At 38.9% G+C, this 24,488-nt stretch overlaps 2 protein-coding genes across 3 annotated transcripts in view; one reads left to right on the forward strand and one right to left on the reverse strand.

The window, feature by feature from the left end:
- The window catches only part of INTS13 (integrator complex subunit 13), a 30,023-nt gene extending 24,960 nt beyond the window's left edge, over positions 1 to 5,063 (reverse strand). Inside the window, exon 1 of one of the 2 annotated variants that reach the window (XM_070755069.1) lies at positions 4,682 to 5,063. In XM_070755069.1, coding sequence (XP_070611170.1) covers positions 4,682 to 4,821 — 140 coding nt within the window. In that variant the 5' untranslated portion in view covers positions 4,822 to 5,063. Of the gene's footprint in view, positions 1 to 4,291; positions 4,444 to 4,681 lie in introns of those variants that run through there. The other variant, XM_070755070.1, reaches the window with a different exon arrangement.
- Positions 4,499 to 16,496, forward strand: FGFR1OP2 (FGFR1 oncogene partner 2). The gene is made up of 6 exons (XM_070755071.1): positions 4,499 to 4,899; positions 9,126 to 9,262; positions 10,154 to 10,271; positions 11,331 to 11,473; positions 13,187 to 13,300; positions 15,586 to 16,496. The coding sequence occupies exons 2-6, from the start codon at positions 9,128 to 9,130 to the stop codon at positions 15,718 to 15,720; spliced, it is 645 nt and encodes a 214-aa protein (XP_070611172.1). The 5' UTR covers positions 4,499 to 4,899; positions 9,126 to 9,127; the 3' UTR covers positions 15,721 to 16,496.
- Positions 16,497 to 24,488: the final 7,992 nt, after the last annotated feature.

Raw genomic sequence — 24,488 nt, forward strand, 5'->3', positions numbered from 1 at the left:
TTTATCCCAGAGCTATACTCACACTTAACAACGAACTAAAGGGTCACTACCAGTGAACTGTTGGACAATATTACTCAGTTTGTCATGTAGATGGTTGAGTGGTTCAGGGTGGGGAATTTGTAGTGGGTGGGACATTTATTTTATTTTTTATTTTATTTTTAAACTTACCTATTCTGATTGTATGTATGGTGGGACTGGTCTCTGGGTGTCACACAACTTTCGTTGCCAATGACAATTCGTTGTTTTTGACAATGACAATAAATTGTTTATTATTATTATTATTATTATTATTATTATTATTATTATTAAACAAAATTAAACTACCAGGGCTGCACCGAAGAGAAGGAGATCACAAAAATGAAGATATGCAACTACCTGGTAATTCAGATACTTATAATGCTTTAGATCCTGAGGTTAAATACTATACCTGCTAAATTTTAACTGGCAATTTTTCACTTCACTACTAAGATTTGTTCAGTCCTATTGTTTTGTGTCTGTTTATACCGACATAAGAAAGCTCCATGGGACAAATGGTACCATTGGTTAAAAAAAAGAAATTACTTAAAAATTATACATCAAGAAAAATGTCCAACTAAAACAACGTGTAAAACCAGTAAACAACAACATGAATCATAATACCAAATTGAAACGATAAAATGTAAACATCGATCGACACAAATTTTGAACTACTGTACAAAGAAACTGAATGAACAAATTTATAAATTGCTGATAAATGTTGGCACTAGCAACTACGTCAAATACATATGGATAAAACTTCAGTAAAATCTATACCACCTATATGCTTAAACCACAGGCCGCAAAACATAGAAGCCCCAGCTCCAACGCTGCCCCCCCCCACTCTTCTTACTACTCTTTCCTTGCTTTATTTTTCTATTCGTCCTCCTCTTGTATTTCTTTCCCTTCTTTCTAAATCCCTTTCCCTTTCTTTCCCTCTCCTTCCTCAATCACGCATGCTATATAAGTAAACTATAATTGCTAGAATGTACATTATATATATTCCCTTTATTTTTCTGTACCCTGTTTTTAATGTATGTATAACCAATAAACATATTTATATTAAAAAGAAAGAAAGAAAAGAAAGCTCCATGAAACTATCAGATCCCAGCATTGAAAAAACACTGTGTGTTTTCCAGCTTTTGGTGTTTTCTTATTCACAACATAAGCAGATCTGGTCCCAGTTGGCTTTTCTGAGGTCAGCTAAGGTCCGCCAGGTGCTGCCACTAGATTGTGAAACTGGCAGAAAACACACACACACAGCAGTGGCCAACTACTTCCTGATTGTTGACAAGTAAACCACATGGACAGGTTGAACTAGATTCAAGAACACTGGAGTTTAAATCTAGGGTGAATATTATCTTAGTACACTTGCCTGAACTCAGCCAAATAGCAAAAACTTTAAAGGTGAGTAAACTTTGAGCATCTGCAGAGGTAAGGTCAGTGACACAGGCATCCTGACACTGTCACACAAGGCTTTGCACAACAGCACACCGCACACATGGTTATTTGAAAATAACAGAAAAAAACAATGGCTGCCAACCTGCCTTCCATTGAGGACCTGTATGCTGCACGAGTCAAAAATAGGGCCGTGAAAATATTGAGTGACCCCTCGCATCCTGGACACAAACTGTTTCAACTCCTACCCTCAAAACGTCGCTACGGAGCCCTGCACACCAAGACAACTAGACACAAGAACATTTTTTTCCAGAATGCCATCACTCTGCTAAACAAATAATTCCCTCAACACTGTCAGATTATTTATTAAGTCTGCACTATTATTACTACTAGTTTTGCTCATCATTCCTATCACCCATCTTCTCCCACCTAGGACTGTATGACTGTAACTTGTTGCTTGTATCCTTAAGATTTTTATTAATATTGTTTCCTCATTGCTTATTTGACCCCTATGACAATCATTAAGGGTTGTACCTTATGATTCTTGACAAATGCATCTTTTTCTTTTATATACACTGAGAGCATCTGCACCAAAGACAAATTCCAAGTGTGTGTAATCACACTTGGCCAATAAATAATTCTATTCTATTTTATTCTAGGGGAGGCTTCTTTCCTATAGTTATGAGTAAGATGCTAGTTAAACAGACTGAGGGAGGGAACAACTGAGCCCCAAATGTCCACTATATGATTTAAGCTACCCATTTCTGAAGTGAATTGTACCCCATTTGATGACCATACCTGAATCACTGCGATTGTTTATTTATTTATTAATTATTTATTTATTAATCAGATTTGTATGCCACCCCTCTCCGTAGACTCGGGGCGGCTAACAGCAATAATAATACAATGTAAACAAATCTAATTTTTAAGTTAATTTTTAAAAAACCCAATTTAAGAAACCAATCATACATACTGACATACCATGCATAAATTTTATAAGCCTAGGGGGAAAGGGAAAGTCTCAATTCCCCCATGCCTGACGACAGAGGTGGGTTTTAAGGAGCTTACGAAAGGCAAGGAGGGTGGGGGTAACTCTGATATCTGGGGGAGTTGGTTCCAAAGGATCGGGGCTTTAACAGGGTTGTTAAAATCAATCCAGCTTATTTGACTTGTCAGAAGGTTGTAAAACAAGGATTGCGTGACCCCACGATGCTGCGACGGTCATAAATACGAGTCATTTGCCAAGCCTCTATAATTTGATCATGTGACCATGGGGAGGCTGCCACGGTCGTAAGTGTGCAAAACGGTCATAAATTCGCTTTTTCCAGTGCTGACGTAACTTAGGTCCCTAAATGAACTGGAACCGCTTAGAGAGGAATGCAAAGCAATGTGGAGCGGCATGTAAGTCTAAATGTTATTGCTATTGCTAATTTGCGTCACGTCGAAGTAAAGGTAGTCCTTGTCTTGCAACAGTTTGTTTAGTGACTGAGAGCGGAAGATTTTAAGAATTAAAACTTTTGTATATAAAAATATGTGACCATCGAGCCACTCCGTTGACCATTGAGCTGCTCCGAGTCTTCGGAGAGGAGCAGCATACAAATCTAATTAATAATAATAATAATAATAGTGTAAATATTAGGAGATGAACTTAGTTTGTAACCCAGTACATCAGATTAGCTGGCATATCTGGGAGGAGTCTGTTAGGGCATAACTAACCTGCATTTTGTTTCTGTAAGTGTGTCCATCCTTTAGATGGCACCATGTTTTGCAAATCGCTTGGGGCAGTAGAGAGATTACTGTGCTCAAATAAGCCGCTCCAAGTCCTTGTCTTGCAACAGTTTGTTTAGTGACTGAGAGCTGAAGATTTTAAGAATTAAAAGTTTTGTATATAAAATATGTGACCATTGAGCCACTCGGTTGACCATTGAGCTGCTCCGAGTCTTCGGAGAGGGCCGGCATACAAATCTAATAAATAATAATAATAATAATAATAATAATAATAATAATAATAATAATAATAATAAATAAATAAACCTTGTTTCCTTACTCTGAAGCCTTCTTTGTCTGATTATTTCTTTTCAAGGAATTTCAGCGAACATTTATTTTATTTATTTATTTTGTAAAATACACAATAAGAGTTTTAGTGGGTGTGTATATATATATATATGTAGATTGTTCTGAGTTCGGGTTTTGCCCTGTGTAATGTTTTGCATGTCTATGCGACGTTTCGCCGAAATCACATTCACCATCATCAGGCTGAAGTTCCAATCTTTGTGTTGTATATATATGTTATATATATATATATATATATATATATATATATATATACACACACACACACACACATACACAGTATGTCACATGTTCTTTTGCTGAATTTGAAAATTAAGGGATATACACATAGTAAAATACATGATGAAGGTTATAGAGGAGATACTCATAGTAAAATATATCTAAGAAAGGATAGAAAAGAAGGTATACATAGTTCCAAGTTGCAACAGCTCTGAATAAAAGCGAGTTAGGACCGTTTTTCACACTGCAGCCTCCCTATGGTCATGTGATCAAAATCCAGGCGCTTGGCATCTCTGTGTTGGGACCTCCTGACCAGCCAAGGCTGGATTCGCTAACAACAGTGCGACTGACTTAACGGGGCAAAGCACACTGAGCAAAGGTCTCGCTTAGGGACAAGGGCTCCATCGTGGTCGTAAGTCGAGGACTACCTGCAATAAAAGGAGGAAGCAGCCCTCCCACTTTTGCAAGGTGGGAAGCTTGGCTTTTAAAAATGCAAGAGCCCCCCCCCAGACTTGTTTTTTTTTCAACCCCAAACGACCCTCCCTCCCATAGTACACACACAACCACACAACGTATGTTGCCTTACAAGCAGCCACTTTCGACTTTCAGACTCTCTCCTACTTCCAGGGAGCAGATCGCGCATGCGCCTTGAGCAATCTTTCACTCGTGCGAATCAGAGGGCGAGGGGCAGAAGAGGGAGAGCAACGGACATCTCGCGAGACTTCGGACGGAACGGCCGATTGGCTGGGGAACTCTCCCCGCCCCTTAAGCAAACGTTCGCGAGATTTCCTTTGGGGGGGAGGCGAGGAAATTTAAAAAAAAAGAAAGAAAAACCGACCTCGCGATGTTTCACTACCTTGAGGGGAGGAAAGAGGAGGAAGAGGCCAAATCTCGCGATAACTCCCCTCAACCCGCATCGCCTCCCTTTTCGCTTTCCTCCAAGCGGCGGGCGAGCGGCTCTCTCGCGCCTACCTACCTCACCGCTGCCCCATGGGGTCGCCCGGCCGGCCGGTGCCTCTTCCTCTTGTCCTTCGAGCTGCCGCCGTGTGAAGGGGCGACGCGGGAGGCGGGCGGCGGAGCGGCCGAGGAGCCGGCGGCGGCGGCGTCCCTCCACATCCTCTCGCCCGCGTCTGCGCCCTGCCGGGTGGGAGGGGGAGGGGGAAGAGCGCGCAAAGGAATGAATCGGAACCATCGGTGAGGAGAGAGGGGGCAGCTTGGGTGGCTTTTTGAGGAGGAGGGTGCGCGCGCACGCGCGTGCGTCCTCGGAGGGGGATGCGCGCGTGAGCGGAGGGGGGAGAGAGCGCGTGAGCGAGAGATTGCCGGTGGCCTAGCCGCGCTCTGATTGGCTGGTGGGGTGGGCGGGCGGGAGCGACGGTTGGGAAAGGCCGTTAAACGGTTCTTGAGGGGATATGTGGGGATATTTAATCAATTAATTGTCGGACATACAGTACTTTGTTATGAGCCGCCCTGAGTCCGAGGCATAGAAATCTGATTAATAAATAATAAATAAATAAATGTCCCTGTGTTGTCTAAATGTATGTGTAAGTATGAGGAGAAGCATATTTTTATTTATTTTGGTCATGTCCCTCTGCCATGTATGTGGAGAGATGCATAATTAATTGATTAATTATTGGTCATGTCCTTGTGTCACAATATAGGTGGGGACATGTATAATTAATTATTGGTCATGTCCTTTGTCATATAATATAGATGGGTATATGCATTATAGTTATTTAATCAATTAATTGTCGGCCATTCTTTGTTGTGAGCCGCCCTGAGTCCCAGGCATAGAAATCTGATTAATAAATAGTAAATAAATGTCCCTATTTTTATTTATTTGGTCATGTCCCTCTGTCGTGGGGATATGCATAATCAATTAATTAACTTGTGTCCTATATGCTGAGATATCTACAATTAGTTAATTATTGGTCATGTCCCTGTGTCCTCCTTGATCCACAGCTCACATTAGAGAAACATCTTTCAGCTGTGGCGAGGGGGACATTCGCCCAGGTTCGCCTTGTGCACCAGTTTCTAATACCAAATTACTATTGTACACTGTTTTATTGTCGCTGTTAGCCGCCCCGAGTCTCCGGAGAGGGGCGGCATACAAATCCAATAAATAAATAATAAATAAATATAAGATATGTGAAGATGTGAGTACTGTATATTATTTATTTGCTTTGCCTTGCTTTGCTTTGGTGTCATAATATAAATTCAATAAATAAATGTGGGATATATATCAATTAATTAATGGTCATATCCCTGTATCTATATAATTTACAATTAGTTACTTAATCAATTAATTATTGGTCATGTCCCTGTTTCATATAAGAGATGTGAGGATTTGAGTGTGTATTGTTTATTGCTTTGTTTTGTCCCGGTGTCATAATATATGTGGAGATATGCATTACACTTATTTAATTAATTGTGGGTCTTGTCCCTGTATCGTATAATGTATATGGGGATGTGAATAGATACATAGAGGATACATAGATACATGGGGATGTGAATAGATACATATTTTTCTTTATTTATTGGTCAGATGCCTCTGTCATATATAGAATTCTTTATTGGCCAAGTGTAATTGGACACACAAGGAATTTGTCTTGGTGCAGATGCTTTCAGTGTACATAAAAGAAAAAGAGACATTTGTCAAGAATCATGTGGTATAACACTTAATGATTGTCATAGGGGTCAAATCAGCAATCAGCAAACAATCAATATTAATAAAAATCTTAGGATATAAGCAACAAGTTACAGTCATACAGTCCTAAGTGGGAAGAGATGAGTGATAGGAATGGTGAGGGGAAAAAATAGTAATAGTAGTGCAGTCCTAGTAAATAGTTTGACAGTGTTGAGGGAATTTGTTTAGCAGATTTATGGCGTTCGTGAAAAAACTGTTCTTGTGTCTAGTTGTCTTGGTGTGCAGTGCTCTGTAGCTACCTTTTGAGGGTAGGAGTTGAAAAAGTTTATGTCCAGGATGCGAGGGGTCAGTCAATATTTTCACAGCCCTCTTTTTGATTCGTGCAGTATGCAGGTCCTCAATGGAAGGCAGGTTGGCAGCCATGCTTTTTTTCTGCAGTTCTGATTCTCCTCTGAAGTCTGTATGCGTCTTGTTGGGTTGCAGAACCGAACCAGACAGTTGTAGAGGTGCAGATGACAGACTCAATGATTCCTCTGTAGAACTGGGTCAGCAGTTCCTTGGGCAGGTTGAGCTTCCTGAGTTGGCGCAGAAAATGTAATGCAGAAATGCATTACACTTATTTAATCAATTAATTATCTGCCTTGTCCCCGTGTCATATAATGTATGTGTGGATGTGAGTAGAGGCATATTTTTATTTATTTATTTGGTCATGTCCGTTTGTCATGTATGTGGGGATATTTATTTATTTAGATTTCTATGCCCCCCTTCTCAACTGACCCAGGGTGGCTTTCAACAAATTAATTAGTTAATTAATTATGTGCATAATAAGGGGTTTTTAGTGATTTTTAATTATTAGATTTGTTATACATTGTTTTATTGTGAGCTGCCCCGAGTCTACGGAGAGGGGCGGCATACAAATCTAATTTTTTTATTATTATTATTATTATTATTATTATTATTATTGGTCATGTCCTTGTGTCACAATATATGTGGGTATATGTATAATTAATAGTTTATTTGTCATATCCTTGTGTCATCTAATATATGTGGGGAAATGCACAATTAGTTACTGAATCAATTAATGATTGATCACGTCCCTGTGTCATATAAGATATGAGTGTTTGTTTATTTATTTATTGCTTTGTCCCAGTGTCCTAATATATGTGGGGATATCCATTACAGTTATTTAATTAGTTAATTATCGGTCATGTCCCGTGTCCAATAAGATATTTGAGGATTTGAGGATGTGAGTGTCAGGGCATTTACAGTATATGCCGTCCTCAATAAATAAAATATTTTTCATATTTGATATTCAGATTTCCCTAGGTTAGTGAGAAAGTGATCAATGATCAGTGAAGAGAATTAATGTCTAAATAAGGTAACCCAAAAAACAATAGATACCTAAAAATAAAAAAAAATAGATGTTTAAATTTAGGAGCTGTATTTAAAGACTTATTTAACTGAGTCTTTCCTTTTCTGTTATGAAAACTCTGTACATGTCAGACAGGAAGTATTAAATTAGCAGGGTAATTTTTAAAGTGGGTTCTGGTTGCTTTGTGAGAAATAATACCTCTGAACAGGAAAGGGTGGCTTGAATTGCATGTGTATTTTACCAGTGTCACCATTAGCAAGGGTACAATACGAGCAATAGGTTACTTCTTTGAAATCAAAACTTATTAAAATTTCTTCTAGTTCTTGTATTGATGAAGGTGCAAAATATTTTTACACTGTTATTGATGTACAGGCCTTACGTACATATACAATACTTTTTCAAAAATTAAAAGGTCTCCCAACATGATGTTTCAGAACATGCAGAGTGACAGTTACCGTATTTTTTGGAGTATAAGATGCATCTTAGTTTTTCGGGAGGAAAATAAGGAAAATAATCTGCTTACCACATATTCATCTGGCTAGCATTCTTAGTCTGGTTAGTTTTGTCACATTTTATCCCCTGGTTAGGGCTTTTTAAAAAAACCTTATTCGGAGAGAGTAACAATGAAAGAGCTTGCAAGCCAATAAGAGCTGGGAACATCGTTAGCACCTGGAAAGAAACATTGTGAGTAAGTAGAGCAATGAAAAAAATCCTGCAAAGACTTAGGGCTTGGAAAATATTCTTCGCAAAGAGTAACAATGAAAGAGATTGCAAACTGGTAAGAGCTGGGAATATTGTTAGCACCTGGTTAGGGCTGGAAAGACACTTATTTCGGAGCAAGTTAGCAATGAAAAAAACCCTGCAAAGACTTAGAGGTTGGAAAACATTCTTTGCAGAGAATAACAATGAAAGAACTTGCAAGGTAAGAGCTGGGAAGATCATTAGCACTTAGGTCTGGGGGGGGGAAAGTTTTGAAAAAAGCTACATTCAGAGTATAAGACACCCCCAAATCAGCCTCTTTTAAGGAGGAAAATGTGCGTTTCATACTCCGAAAAATATGGTAATATTTTATTTACAGGACAGGACATCCAGATTGGAAGCATGGCACTATCATTTCCGAGAACTGTGATTTACAAGTGATATAAATGAAGGCAATCCTGTACAGAAATCCATGCATTTTACTTCTGTATTGCAGAAGTAAATACTTGATATACTGTACAGTAAAGGATAACATCAACCTTCAGTGACATTAACAAAAGGAACAGGAATTGCACTTTTTTATGCTTCATTCAGCCTGCATGTTCAGGATGCCAGGCAACTTAAATGGTGCTTCTGACAACTTCTTGACAAAGTGGAAGGGTAGCTGGTATTATATAATGTATTATCTTTTATTTTAATTTTTAGAAATGAGTTGCACAATTGAGAAGGCCCTAGCGGATGCCAAAGCATTAGTGGAGCGACTAAGAGAGCATGACACTGCAGCGGAAGCTCTCATTGAACAAACTACCGATCTCAACAAACGAGTGGAAGCAATGAAACAGGTTTCTCTTCTCTTAAATGTTATTCAGAAACAATTTTAAAATTGCTTCATTGTGGCATTTTAAAATGTGCAGACTTAAAAGTACAAGATGCTCAGTGCTACACTTTTTTATTTGGATAAGACTGTAATATAGTGAATTATCTTTCTTGCGTGAGCATTACGATTAAAAATGGCATTTCACTTTTTAAAAGGAGGAAACCCTGAAATTTTGGAATGGATTAGTTCAGTTACTATATAGTATTACATAATTTTACAAATCGTGTATTTACTTTCAAAATGGAACTTGTTATACATTTTATTGCTCAACTCAGATTAGATTTTCTTCATTCTTAATATGAACCAAGAATGTAAACATGAACAGCAATACATAGCATAAGGTAATCCAAAATTAGGTCAAATCTGTTCTCCAACATCTGAAATGGCACCCTTGAAATCTTCTGTCCCCCTCTTAATTTTACAGTACCAGATGAATGTGTTAAATTGTGGACTTTTTTGCATTTAATTTTAAGCAATATTACAATATTTACTTACACACTGGTAAATTTGGTGTTTTTTAAGCTGCTCCAATTGTTTTAATATTTATAGCAATCAGAACAATTTGTGATATGATTGCAGTATGTTAATGTCTTAATGGGTAACTTCAGACCGCAGGCATTTTAATTAGTTCAGTTCTACTGAAATAGAATTTATTTCAATAAAAAAATTAAATATTCTGTATTTTATGGTTAAGTTGTTCAAAGTGTTCAGCTTTTAAATTCACATTTGAAAAATATGGATTCATAGTACTAATGATATATATCAAAATGTCTGGTTTTGAAATTGAAGTTCATATTTGTTTTTAATACTAGATATCCGATAATGTTTTGCCATTCTGTCTGTTTTATAATTTCAGTACCAGGAAGAAATTCAAGAACTTAACGAAGTAGCAAGACACAGGCCTCGGTCTTCCTTGGTCTTAGGCATCCAGCAGGAAAATAGACAGATCAGAGAACTACAACAAGAAAACAAAGGTGAATGAGTGTTCAGTTTAAGTAGAATCCTGTGAACTCTCCAAATAGTCCAAGGTTTCTCTTTAAAGTTCAGCATCTTTATTGGGTTAGCCAAATAGCTTACAATGAGACATCAGCAAATCTTCCTAATATGATGTGAGCATAGGCCAGTGAAATACCTGAAGCCTCTGTTGCAATTATTTCCATCTTCTGGGGCTTTAGCATGTTTGTGTGTTGGGAGCAGAGACCTACATAAGGAATGTAATAATATGATTCTGTATAAATTTTAATGTATCATTCTTAAACATAGCATAGGAAGCATGCAGCATGTGGAGCCAACAGCAGGCAAATGATTATGGTTGTTTTTGGCTCTCTTAAAGAGAGAGCAGGTATTTTTCCTGAGTTTGCTCAGCAGCTGCGCAGGATCAATAAAATTTTCCTTTTGAATTCAAGAGATATTGTCAGAACTGGTCAGCATCTTTGCATTATTATTTGTGATGAATTTGCTTTACAGATAATATTGTAATGTAATATTTTATCAATATAAATAGCAGCCTTTTTTCCAGAGGGTATTATGAATTCTATTCTAATCATAGCTGCGCTTTCAATAAACCTTTTTACTTCCATCAGCCATATGTTATGCTGCAAAATACTTTGAACTGTTTTCTTGCATGGTGTCATCTAATAATAATTAATAATAATTTATTGGACTTGTATGCCGCCCCTCTCCAAAGACTTGGGGCGGCTCACAACAGTAATAAAACAATATAGCAGTAAAACAAATCCAATATTAAAAAACATATATAAAAACATATCTAAGGGCTTTTCATGATGAAAAAATAGCAGTCCATATAAATTAAATTTTTGGGGGGAAATTATTGATATATTTCACAGTTTTTGAATCACCTGCAAAGGCAGATTTTTCCTTCATGAGATAGTTAAAGGCAACCAAGAGTCTAGTTGATTCTATTGTATCCAGTAAAAAGGGGAGGCTGTATTTACATTGAGTTGTTTATATATAAATTTAATAAATAAATTAAAAATACCTGCGCATGTTAAATTTGTTGTGTATTCTGACAGAACTCCGAACGTCTCTCGAAGAACATCAGTGTGCCTTGGAGCTAATAATGAGCAAATATAGAGAACAGATGTTTAGATTGCTCATGGCCAGCAAAAAAGATGATCCGGGTATAATAATGAAGTTAAAGGAGCAGCACTCCAAGGTAGCAGACCCTGAATGTTTGTGTAAATCTCTTCTGGTCCCAGGCTTTACTTTGGGTGCCACAGATTTTATTTGCTGTCTTAATTTGGTACAAAACAACACACATCTTCAATCAGATTTTACATTCTTGACCTGCAAAATGGCAATGCCAGAAAGAAGATTTGGAAAATCAAACCTGGCCCTTCGTTAAGGAAGCACTCCTCAGCTTGACGACCACAACTGAGCTCAATATTTCTGTTGTTAAGTGAGACAGTTGTTCAGTACGTTTTGCCCCATTTCCTAAGCCTTTCTTGCCACGGTTCTTAAGTGAATCACAGCAGTTAATAAGTTGGTAATGCGGTTGTTAAGTTAATCTGTTTCCCCCATTGATTTTGCTTGTCAGAAGGTCACAAGACGAGAATCACATGACCTTGAGAAACTATCAGTCAGTTACCAAGCATCTAAATTTTGGTCACTCGAGCATGGGAATGTTACAAAAGTCGTAAGTGTGAAAAATGGCCATAAGCCACTTTTCAGTGCCGTTGTAACTTTGAGCGGTCAGTAAAGGAACTGTTGTAAGTCAAGGGCTACCTGTAGTTAAATCAATATCCTCTGCTTTGTGGAGCTACACCTTGTACCACACTTGGCACTCTGAAGTAATATCATCATCATCTCTCCTGGTAGATCCCTAGCGGTTATATAAGTGTGGATTTCTTATTAACCAGCAAATGGTCATGACCTTTAAAGTCCTACATGGCATTGGGCCAGAATACATCTGGGACTGCCTTCTACCGCACAAATCCCAGCGGCCGATAAGGTCCCACAGAGTTGGCCTTCTCCGGGTCCCGTCGACCAAACAATGCCGTTTGGCGAGGCCCAGGGGAAGAGCCTTCTCTGTGGCGGCCCCGGCCCTCTGGAATCAACTCCCCCCCCCCCAGAGATTAGAACAGCCCCCACCCTCCTTGTCTTTCGCAAACTACTCAAGACCCACCTTTGTCGCCAGGCATGAGGGAGTTAAGATATTTCTTCCCCTAGGCCATTACGAGTTATGCATGGTATGTTTGTGTGTATGTTTGGTTTCTTATTTATTTATTTATTTATTTATTATTTAGATTTGTATGCCGCCCCTCTCCGAAGACTTAGGGTTTTTAGTTGTTTTATTAAATTGGATTGTTACATATTGTCTTTTACCATTGTTGTTAGCCGCCCCGAGTCTGCGGAGAGGGGCGGCATACAAATCCAATAAATAAATAAATAAATAAATAAATAAATACTTATAAATCTCAAAAGAAGGTTACAAAACATTGACTGGTTTTATTTGATTGATGTTGCCTCCCATGTTACCTCTGTGGGGATCACAGCAACAAAATGATATTCAACCATGATTTCTATAAAACATTAGAGATGTACTGTAAGACATCAACTCCCAAAATTCTCCGGTCGTTGCTAGGAACTCTGGAAATTCAAATCCACACAACTCAAAATGTTATAGATAATTTTGATCCCTGACCATAACTAATATTCGATTTGCAAGAAATAATGTAATGACTTGAAAACTATTACAAAGCTCTTCTTATTGTGGAGGAAATATGAGGCTTAACCAGAAATTAAACTAGTTTTGTTTGTTGATTATACAATTATGATTATGAAGGTGATCTGTTGCAACCTCAAAACAGCATTAAGGAGATATTTTAAAACGTTGTCCTTTGTTAATATTACTTTACTCTTGATCTAGGAATTGCAAGTGCACGTGGACCAAATCACGGAAATGGCAGCAGTAATGAGAAAAGCCATTGAAATTGACGAGCAGCAGGGTTGCAAAGAACAAGAGCGAATTTTTCAGCTTGAGGTAGGATTTAAACTGGAAAAATGAATTAGTGAATTCAAAGAATTACTAAGATAAGAGTGTTAAAGTCAAGTCCCTATCTGAAGATAAATTGTTCTGGGTAATCTGGAAATGTTGTTTTATAAGTTTGTTATAGGCATAGCTGGGTTCCCAATGAATAATGGACAGTAGCTTCTGTTTTATAATTAAATATTTGTTTTTAAAAAACAGATGTTGACTTGAATTCAGGTTCTCAGTTTGTTTGCTCAGGCTGGCCAGAAGAAATACAGTGGTACCTCGAGATACGAGTTTAATTCGTTCCGGACCTGGGCTCTTAAGTCGAGCAGCTCTTATCTCGAACGACTTTTCCCCATAGGAATTAATGTAAATAATTTTAATTGGTTCCAGCCCTCAAAAAACTCACAAAGTTAGTCTAAATTATGCAGAAAGACATGTTTTTAATGAAGAAATGTACATGTACATATAAATGAATAATGAAGTTTCTTTCACTTAACTTGTAAACTTTCTTAAACTTTTAAATTTACATATGTTCAACTTCTCTGCCACCCAATCCTGTAGGACAGAGGTCCCCAACCCTTTTTGCACCAGGGACCGGCTTTAAGCGATCAAGAGAGGAATGGGTGAATGAATGGACGGAGGGTGGGAAGGAAGGAAGGAAAGAGGGAAGGGACAGGAACAGAGGAAGGAAGCAAGGAAACTTATGAAAGGGGAGAGTAAGAGAGGAATGAGTGAAGGGAGGGAGGGAGGGAAGAAGGTGGGAAGGAGAAAGAAAAGAAGAAATAGAAGGGAAGGTAAAAGAGAGAAAGAAAAAGAGCAAGAAAGAAAGCTGCAAGCACCCCCCCCGAGCCCCCCAGGCCGGCTGCAACCTTTTAAAACATGTGCGCCGCTTCGCAGCTGTCTCCTGAAGCCGAACGCGGAAGTTAGCGTTTGGCTTCAGGAGACAGCTCCTTGGCGCTTGTATCTCGAATTTGGGCTTGTAAGTAGAACAAAAATATCTCTCCCCTCCCAGCTCTTATCTCGAGTTGCTCTTAAGTAGAGCAGCTCTTATGTCGGGGTTCCACTGTACTGTTCTTCTTAACTTCTGTTCAGTTCCTGAGTAAAAACACCATTTGTTCACATAAATTTCTGCATCCCTCCCCAAGTCCAGCTCTTTAGACTGAAGTTGAATTCCAGAGGAACTGAAGGAGGACAACTACAGGTAGTCCTCGACTTACGACCACAATTGAGCCCCAGATTTCTGTTGCTGAGACAGATTCTAAGTGAGCTTTGTCCCATGCTTGTCGGAAGGTTACAAAAAGGGGTCAGGTGGCTTTGGGACACAGCAATGGTTATCAATATAAACCAGTTGCCAAAAATCTGAATTTTGATGAATGGTTGTAAGTCACATTTTTCAGTTCCAGTGTAACTTGAACGGTCACTAAGCAAACTGTTGTAAGTCAAGGACTATCTGTATTTTGCGTGGCTATAGAATGCTGTTGCCTCAACCAGTTTACAAGTCCCACTTGTTTTCCGCATCCCTTATAGTGGGAACGAAAGAAGTCAGGCTTTCAAATCAAAGAAAATATATCTTCTGCATAGTCTTTAATTTTAATATTTTTCCATATGCTTGGGGAAGAAACCAAAATGTTCTTGAGAAAATCTTTGTGCCCTAGTAGCCTCTAATGAGTAACTCCTCTAGTAAAAGACGCTTGGGTGCATCAGTATGCTGGTACAGTGTTCCCTTGATTTTCGCGGGGGATGGGTTCTGAGACCGCCCGTGAAAATCGAATTTCCGCGAAGTAGAGATGCGGAAGTAAATACACTATTTTTGGCTATGAACAGTATCCCAAGCCTTCCCGTAACACTTTAAACCCCTAAGTTACAATTTCCCATTCCCTTAGCAACCATTTAGATTATTCCTCACCATCTTTATTTATTAAAGTTTATTTTTAAAAAATGTTTTTTAAAGGCAGACGAAAGTTTGGCAATGGCAAATGACGTCTTTGGGCAGGAAAAACCGTGGTGTAGGGGGAAAAACCACGAAGTATTTTTTAATTAATATTTTTGAAAAACCGTGGTATAGACGTTTCACGAAGTTTGAACCCACGAAAATCGAGGGAACACTGTTCTCTGGTATTCAAGGATGGGACATCAACACTACCTGGGGGGCAGGATTGGAGAAGAATGTAGAGATAACCTTGATGAAAGATTGCAGAAGGAAAGAAAAACAACCACTTAGTGCTGGGAAGGAGAAGAGCTTTTTCAATCTTTGTCGTGCCGCGTTAAAAGCATCGTTTTGTTGCTTACAGCAGGAAAACAAAGGACTGAGAGAAATTCTGCAGATCACCAGAGAATCGTTCCTGAATCTGAAGGAAGATGCCTCGGAAAGTACATCTCTGTCAGCACTAGTAACAAACAGTGACTTGAGTCTGAGAAAAAATTAAATCTCTTATGAACACGGTCTGGCTATCACAGCAAGAAGCAGAGATTTTCTTATGGGCATTGAGAAATTAATATATCCTAAATCTGGTTGGTTCTTTCACACCACGTATAGAATACAATACTCGGCGATGGGTGGAGGAAAATATTTCAAAGCACAGTCATATACAGTAATTGATCTACTCCAGGACACGGTCACTGTATTGCTGGTGTTTTTAAATCTGTTGCTTTCCTAAATTTGAGGGGTTGTTTTGTAAGAATTCTGTTTTAGTGCATTGCTAGTGTAACACTTGAAACTCTCTTTCATATGGGCAGGAACTTCATTTTTAAATACAAATATTTCACAAGAATAACGGCACCTTTTTAAAAAGATAACTTCACGGGGAAGACGGTGGGATGGTGAGAAATTTGCTGACATTTGTTGTTAATGTTAAGTATTTTTAGCTCTTCTCAAAACTTAGGGACTAGTAGGATGCGTTAAGATCAGCCAGTAAGCAATAAAAGTTAAGGGAAATTTTGCACACTGAAGTATTTCTGAAATATATTCTTTTACAACCAGTAACTGATGGGAAATATAGTAAAATTACAAAAGAAAAATCTGTTTAGATCCCTATGAAATTTAACAGATTCACATCATGTTTTAGTTAGCATAAACATGCAAGAACCTTTTCTTACCTTTCAGTAAGTCAGGATAAGTCATTCCCTTGTATGTAAATAAATTTGAGGTTCATATGTGCTTTTGTGTGAGATATCCTGTGAATTAAAAAAAACGCTTATGAAATGCTCGAGAGTTTTATAAAATATTTTTGGAGATAACAATTACCCAATCAAGGGATGGGAAATGTTTCATGTCCAGTGGGGTTCGGCGGGATTTCATACGCACAACGGTCTAGATGCCTTTACCCATATTTTTACTCCTACTCTATGAAACATCTTGGCTCTTTTTTGGAAAGCTATCCCGGAATTTGAAGAATGGCTTATCAGGAAGTTGAGTATCTACAGGTGAAACTCAAAAAATTAGAATACCATGCAAAAGTTCTTTTTTTTCTCTTAGTAATGCAACTTAAAAGGTGAAACTAATACACGAGACTCATTACATTCAAAGCAAGACAGTTCAAGCCGTGATTTGTCATAATTGTGATGATTATGGAGTCCAGTTCATGAAAACCCCAAATCCACAATCTCAGAATATTAGAATATTATCTGCAATCAATAAAACAAGGATTGTACATGGAACGATATCGGACCTCTGAAAAGTATAAGCATGCATATGGTCTCAGTACTTGGTTTGGGTGCGGCGTGGCATGGACGCTAACAGCCTGTGGCACTGCTGAGGTGTTATGGAAGACCAGGAGGCTTCATTAGGGGCCTTCAGCTCTTCTGCATTGTTTGGTCTCATGTCTCCTCTTTCTCTTGGCAATGCCCCATAGATTCAGGTCAGGCGAGGTTGCTGGCCAATCAGGGTCATTGAACTACATTTTAGTGCTTTTGGCAGTGTAGGCAGGGGCCAAGTCCTACTGGGAAATGAAGTCAGCATCCCCATAAAGCTCGTCTGTGGAAGGAAGCATGACGTGCTCCAAAATCTGATACACGGCTGCGTTGACCCTGGACTTAATGAAGCACATTGGACGGACACCAGCAGATAGAAACATAGAAGTCTGACGGCAGAAAAAGACCTCCTGGTCCATCTCGTCTGCCCTTATATTATTTTCTGTATTTTATCCTAGGATAGATCTATGTTTATCCCAGGCATGTTTAAATTCAGTGACTGTGGATTTATCTACCACGTCTGCTGGAAGTTTGTTGCAAGGATCTACTACTCTCAGTCAAATAATATTTTCTCATGTTGCTTTTGATCTTTCCCCCAACTAACTTCAGATTGTGTCCCCTTGTTCTTGTGTTCGCTTTCCTATTAAAAACACTTCCCTCCTGGACCTTATTTAACCCTTTAACATATTTAAATGTTTCGATCCTGTCCCCCCTTTTCCTTCTGTCCTCCAGACTCTACAGATGGAGTCCATGAAGTCTTTTCCTGATACGTTTTATGCTTAAGACCTTCCACCATTCTTGTAGCCCGTCTTTGGACCCGTTCAATGACATGGCTCCCCAAATCAACACAGACTCTGGAAACTTTTCCCTTCCACGTAACTGTCTTTTAATATGCAGCACTTTGAGAACGTCCAACTTTGTTTGCAATTACCTTTCGAGGCTTTCCCTCCCTATGGAGGGTGTCAGTGATGGTTTTCTGCACAACTGTCAGGTCATCGGTCTTTCCCATGGTTGTGATTCCTACTGAACTAGATTGAGAGACCGTTCAAATGCTCAGGAACCCTTTGAAGATGTTAAATGGCTTAATTAGCTGATTAGAGTGGGACACTTTGAGCCTGGAATATTCCACCTTTTCACAATACTGTTTTCTAATTTTCTGAGTTTGGGTATTTCATGAGCTGTACCCCTTAATCATCACAATTATGACAAATCACTGCTATATTGTTTTATTATTGTTGTGAGCCGCCCCGAGTTCTTCCGAGAGGGGCGGCATACAAGTCCAATAAATTATTATTATTATTATTATTATTATTATTATTATTAGACTATCTTGCTTTGTATGTAATGAGTCTCGTATATTACGTTTCATCTTTTAAGTTGCACTAATGAAATAAATTAGTGTGGGTAGCCGCCCCGAGTCTACGGAGAGGGGCGGTGTACAAATCAAATAAATAAATAAATAAAATGAATTTTTGCATGATTTTTAATTTTTTGAGTTTCACCTGTATCAGTTGATAGAAGAAACCAGGATAGTTTCTTTCCTAATTTGCTTCCATGTCCAAAGAGTACTTGGGAATTAAGGTAAGTATCTCTTCGGAGAGGGGCAACATACAAATCTAATTAATAATAATAATAATAATAATAATAATAATAATAATAATAATAATAAACCTTAACCTAAGATTTTAATAAGCAACTTTTCAAAAATACACCAGGAACCACTTTTGTATATATGAGGGGTAGCCGTCTGGCAAATAAATCATACTTCTAATATAACGAAATGGAAAAACAGGTAAATTTGTCTTGATAAGCTGTAACTTTTTGAAAATGATCAAATGCATTTTTGTAAGAGATTCCTCATGGAGCCTGGCTAAACAAAAGCAGGCCTCCATTAGTCATTTATATAACATTTAACAGTAATTAGCTTAGCTGAAATTATTTCCATTTATTTGAGGAATGTACATAAAATTAAAAAGGGAAGGAAAATGTGTAAAATTCTCAGATTTGCTTGGAATAACCTTTGGTGGTGATACAGCTTTGGATTAAATTTTCATGTCTTGTGATCATGTTTTTCCCAAGTTGTTCCAAGAAGTTTTGTTAAACTCAGAGTTTACCAGTGATTTTATTATGCTGACTGGTTTGATTCTGCAACTATTTAATTCTGATTTTCAACTGTGACCTACTATAACATTATAGTACATATTTAGCCATCAAATATCTTTAGCTGAATTCTAGACACAGATAATTTTTATTATCTGGCATTCCAGTCTTTAAAATACTTTCCACAGCTTATTTATATTAACGCCAATATTTTTCAGAAACGAGCTGCTCAAAATATATTGCTAATTTCAATATCCGGATGTTTATATCTATACCCAGTTCATTAAATACCTCAGTAAAACGGGATTTATTCATAATTTTTCCTTAGAGAGATTAACTTTTAACTTTAGAAAGCAAAGTTTGGACAAAAGATCTATTAGGCTTAGCACAAAAATTTGTATAACATGTTATCTAGATAAGAATTTCTCAGATATATACCCCCCCCTTTGTAAATTCTAAAATACATTTGTAAATAGGAGTTAACGAAAAATTATTTTCTTGATATTTGGTGTGTAAAGTAAAAACTATCTGTTGTGCATGTGATACAGCACTGTCAAAACGCAGTCTTCCTCACTATGTAAATGTGTAAACTTTCAAGTTTGTGAAATAGATGTCATTAGCTCACCAAGAATTATTTATGGAAGCATGCTTGAAAAAATATCTTGTATGTGTAACTTACTGTGGTCATCTAATTGAAACCTTAATTTGTCAAGGGACGTACTTAAACCATTGACTTTTCCTCTTGTGTGGCATGGCCATTTTCTATCTCATTTTTGTATTGCAAATGCTTGAAATTGACCTTATTGGTGAGAATGCATTCTGTACAGTAAACTTATTTTTACCAGTAAACCGGGTTGGGTAGATGTGTCAACAGTTAAAAGAGTTGGAGAAATGAAATCCCGTGTCTCATAGCTGTTATGGACACCCAAGAATGTTTGTTTGTTTGTTTGTTTGTTTGTTGGATTTGTATGCCGCCCCTCTCCGGAGACTCGGAGCGGCTAACAGCAACAATAAAACAGTGTACAATAGTAATCTTAATACTAAAAACGATTAAAAACCCATTAATATAAAAATCAGACATACATACAGACATACCATGCATAGAATTGTAAAGGCCTAGGGGGAAAGAGGGTCTCAATTCCCCCATGCCTGACGGTAGAGGTGGGTTTTAAGTAGCTTACGAAAGGTAAGGAGGGTGGGGGCAATTCTAATCTTTGGGGGGAGTTGGTTCCAGAAGGCCGGGGCCGCCACAGAGAAGGCTCTTCCCCTGGGTCCCGCCAAGCGACATTGTTTAGTTGACGGGACCCGGAGAAGATCCACTCTGTGGGACCTAACTGGTCACTGGGATTCGTGCAGCAGAAGGCGGTCCCTGAGATAATCTGGTCCGGTGCCATGAAGGGCTTTATAGGTCATAACCAACACTTTGAATTGTGATCGGAAACTGATCGGCAACCAATGCAGATATGTAGTAATAGTTGATCAATTCCAGTCCTTTTTCTTGTTCGGCACAAGATTGGACTGCAAGAAACTAATACAAGCTGTTAGGAACAGGTGGAGGGTAAAAGGATAAATCATAACCAATGACATGACAGTTGGACTTTTCAATCTAAATACAGTATAGGTGGGAAACAGAAAAGTCCACAAAGTGACTATCAGATTCCTTCAATCATATTTGCATACGGCTTTTCAAAGAAAGCAATTTACAGTTCTGATAAAGGAGAATACTCATAGCTCGGAGTTAAAAAGGGCCCTTTGAGCTTGGGTTTGTTGGGGGGGTTTTGCAGATGTTTCATTACCAAAACTAGGTAACATGATCAGTGATGATATTTATTTATTTATTTATTTATTTATTGTTAGAGTTGGAAGGGACCATGCGGGTCATCAAGTCCAACCCCCTGCCAAACAGGAACCCTATAGCATCCCAGCCAAATGGCAGTCCAATTTCCCCTTTAAAATGTCCAGAGTATTGGAGTTCACAACGTCCGCTGGTAGGTTGTTCCACTGGTTGATCGTTCTGACCGTCAGGAAGTTCTTCCTTATTTCCAGGTTGAATCTCTCCTTGGTCAGCTTCCAGCCGTTGTTCCTCGTCCAGCCCTCCGGTGCCCTGGAGAATAAAGTGACCCCCTCCTCTCTCTGGCAACCCCTTGTATACCTGTAGACTGCTATCATGTCCGCTCTGGCCCTCCTTTTCTCTAGGCTATCCATGCCCAGTTCCCTCAGTCTCTCTCCGTAAGTCTTGGTTTCTAGACCCCTGATCATTTTGGTTGCTCTTTTCTGCACCTTCTCCAGAGTTTCAATGTCTCTTTTGAAGTGTGGTGACCAGAACTGAACAAAGTATGTTAACCTTTGTTAGAGGGGAGAGGGGCGGCATATAAATCCAATAAATCTAGTCTAATCTAACCTTTCTGGTATAATGAAACTACAAGAAAACAACCAAGCTCAAAAGAGGACTAAGGATCCATAATTTACAATTCACGATAATCTATCCAACATTCCCAAATACAGTGATACCTCATCTTACAAACGCCTCGTCATCATAGTTCCCTCTAAGCTGAGCAGTGAGCAATCGCTCACTTAAAAATCATCATCAACTCAGAGTTTTCCAGACCTGCCCAGAAGCCGAGAGGGAAAGAGTGAGAGGGAAGGAGAGAGAGAGGAAGAGAGGAAGAGAGAGAAACAGATAGAAAAAAGAGAGGAAGGAAAAGAGAAAGAAAAAGAATGGGAGTAAGGAAGAGAGAAAGAAAATCAAAATCTAGTTTGAAACTAGCTCAACTATTTAAGTGGCATTTTGATATTGATAGAGTTGCCCTATTATGAACTCACTGTTATAGACACACAGTACAGTATTTTATTTTGAAATTCTCTGAGGCAAAACAGGGTGGGTTTTTTATTTATTTGTTTGTTTGTTTGTTTGTTTATTTGTTTATTATTTCTGTGTCGCCCAGTCCCAAAGGGACTGCCGCTCAGACACTATACTTTTCCGCCCACCCCCCCAAAAAATTAGAGGGAACACTGCTCGTCATACAAACTTTTCGAGATACAAACCCGAGGTTTAAGATTTTTTTGCCTCTTACGTCTTCGGAGAGGGGCGGCATACAAATCTAAATAATAAATAAATAAAATAAATATATTCACCTTACAAACCACTGCCGCCGCTGGGATGCCCTGCCTTCGGACTTCTGTTGCCAGCAAAGCACCTGTTTTTGCGCTACTGGGATTCCCCTGAGGCTTCCCTTCATGGGAAACCCCACCTCCAGACTTCCGTGTTTTTGTGATGCTGCAGGGGAATCCCTGCAGCGCAAAAAACGGGTGATTCGCTGGCAACGGAAGTCCGGAGGTGGGGTTTCCCAGCGAGGGGAGCCTCTGAAATCACAGCATCGCAAAATAATAATAAATAATAATAATAATAATTTATTAGATTTGTATGCCGCCCCTCTCCGAAGACAGAGGTCCGGAGGTGGGAGGGGAGCCTCAGGGGAATCCCAGCAGCGCAAAAACGGGCGCTTCAGCTGGCAAGAGGGGTGAATTTTGGGCTTGCACACATTAATGGCTTTTCCATTGATTCCTATGGGAAACATTGTTTTGTCTTACAAACTTTTCACCTGAAGAACCTCGTCCCGGAACCAATTAAGTTTGTAAGACAAGGTATCACTGTATCTTTTTGTGTGCAACAAACACTTCGTTGCCATTGATCCACTAACTAGAGAGCAAGTTTAGCAGTAGCAGCGAAGGATGATTGACTTTTTCTAAAGGGAAGAAATCTCACGATTATGGTACAGTAGATTTCAACTTTTGCTTCCTTCCACCTAGTAATGGCAAACTACGTTCGCTCAAATGATACATAAAACCTTTACCTAGAATCCTGGGGCCTTCCTGCATTTCAGCAAGGAAAAAAAAAATGTGAAGGAGCAATACAAATAATACAATATTTTGTATCTACACTGATAAATAAAGGGAAATCCTAGATCTGAATGAGTGAAATATCCTCATTGAATACTTTGTTCTGTACAAAGTTGAAATGTGCACAACAGCGGGTGAAATTGATGGTCTATCAGTGTTGCTTCCCAAGTGGACAGTTTGATTTCACAACTTTGATTTACTTGGAGTTATATTGTGTTGATTAAGTGTTGCCTTTATTTTTTTTCAGCAGTGTATTTTATCAGTCGGGAAACAGCCTTGTTGGTTTGGTCTTCATATTCAAGGAGGTATTCACTGTTAGTTGTAGAAAGGTTCTTGGAAATTTGCTCAGGGAATAGGTTTGCTTTTGGGAGGCTAGGCAAAATAATCGTGATCATCTTTTGTTCCTTGAATGCTGGTTAGATCAGCCCTGCTTAGTGAAAAAGCAGCACACACAGCTGTGGTCGTTGTAGGTGTGTTAAAGAGACCTGATACCACTTGGACCCTTTAGTATATTTGTCCTACCATCATAGTTCCCTCTAAGCTGAGCAGTGAGCAATCGCTCACTTAAAAATCATCATCAACTCAGAGTTTTCCAAACCTGCCCAGAAGCCGAGAGGGAAAGAGAGAGAGGGAAGGAGAGAGAGAGGAAGAGCGAGAAACAGAAAAAAGAGAGGAAGGAAAAGAGAAAGAAAAAGAATGGGAGTAAGGAAGAGAGAAAGAAAATCAAAATCTAGTTTGAAACTAGCTCAACTATTTAAGTGGCATTTTGATATTGATAGAGTTGCCCTATTATGAGCTCACTGTTATAGACACACAGTACAGTATTTTATTTTGAAATTCTCTGAGGCAAAACAGGGTGGGTTTTTTGTTTGTTTGTTTGTTTATTTGTTTATTTACTTACTTACTTACTTACTTACCGGTACTTATTATTTCTGTGCCGCCCAGTCCCGAAGGGACTGCCGCTCAGACACTATACTTTTCTGCCCACCCCCCCAAAAAATTAGAGGGAACACTGCCTACCATGGAGGTTTTTATTTATTTATTTATTGGATTTGTATGCCGCCCCTCTCCGTAGACTCGGGGCAGCTAACAACAATGATAAAAAACAGCATGTAACAATCCAATAATAAAACAACTAAAAACCCTTATTATAAAACCAAACATACACACAGACATACCATGCATAACTTGTAAAGGCCTAGGGGGAAGGAATATCTCAACTCCCCCATGCCTGGCGGTATAAGTGAGTCTTGAGTAGTTTACGAAAGACAGGGAGGGTGGGGGCAGTTCTGATCTCCAGGGGGAGTTGGTTCCAGAGGGTTGGGGCCGCCACAGAGAAGGCTCTTCCCCTGGGGCCCGCCAAACGACATTGTTTAGTCGACGGGACCTGGAGAAGGCCAACTCTGTGGGACCTTATCAGTCGCTGGGATTCGTGAATGAATCAAATAAGCACTTTATTTCTGTGGTTCCTTTGGAAGATCAAAGTGGCTTTGAACATTTTGTC

This window comes from Erythrolamprus reginae, chromosome 6, assembly GCF_031021105.1.
Source record: "Erythrolamprus reginae isolate rEryReg1 chromosome 6, rEryReg1.hap1, whole genome shotgun sequence".
Classification (NCBI taxonomy): Eukaryota; Metazoa; Chordata; class Lepidosauria; order Squamata; family Dipsadidae; genus Erythrolamprus; species Erythrolamprus reginae.

What these genes read in the sequence shown, in the direction of transcription:
- FGFR1OP2 (XM_070755071.1), top strand. Translation starts at nt 9,128, where the DNA reads ATGAGTTGCACAATTGAGAAGGCCCTAGCGGATGCCAAAGCATTAGTG. An exon ending in ACTACAACAAGAAAACAAAG is followed by an intron (nt 10,272 to 11,330) that starts GTGAATGAGTGT and finishes GTATTCTGACAG; the next exon opens with AACTCCGAACGTCTCTCGAA. An exon ending in AGCGAATTTTTCAGCTTGAG is followed by an intron (nt 13,301 to 15,585) that starts GTAGGATTTAAA and finishes TGTTGCTTACAG; the next exon opens with CAGGAAAACAAAGGACTGAG.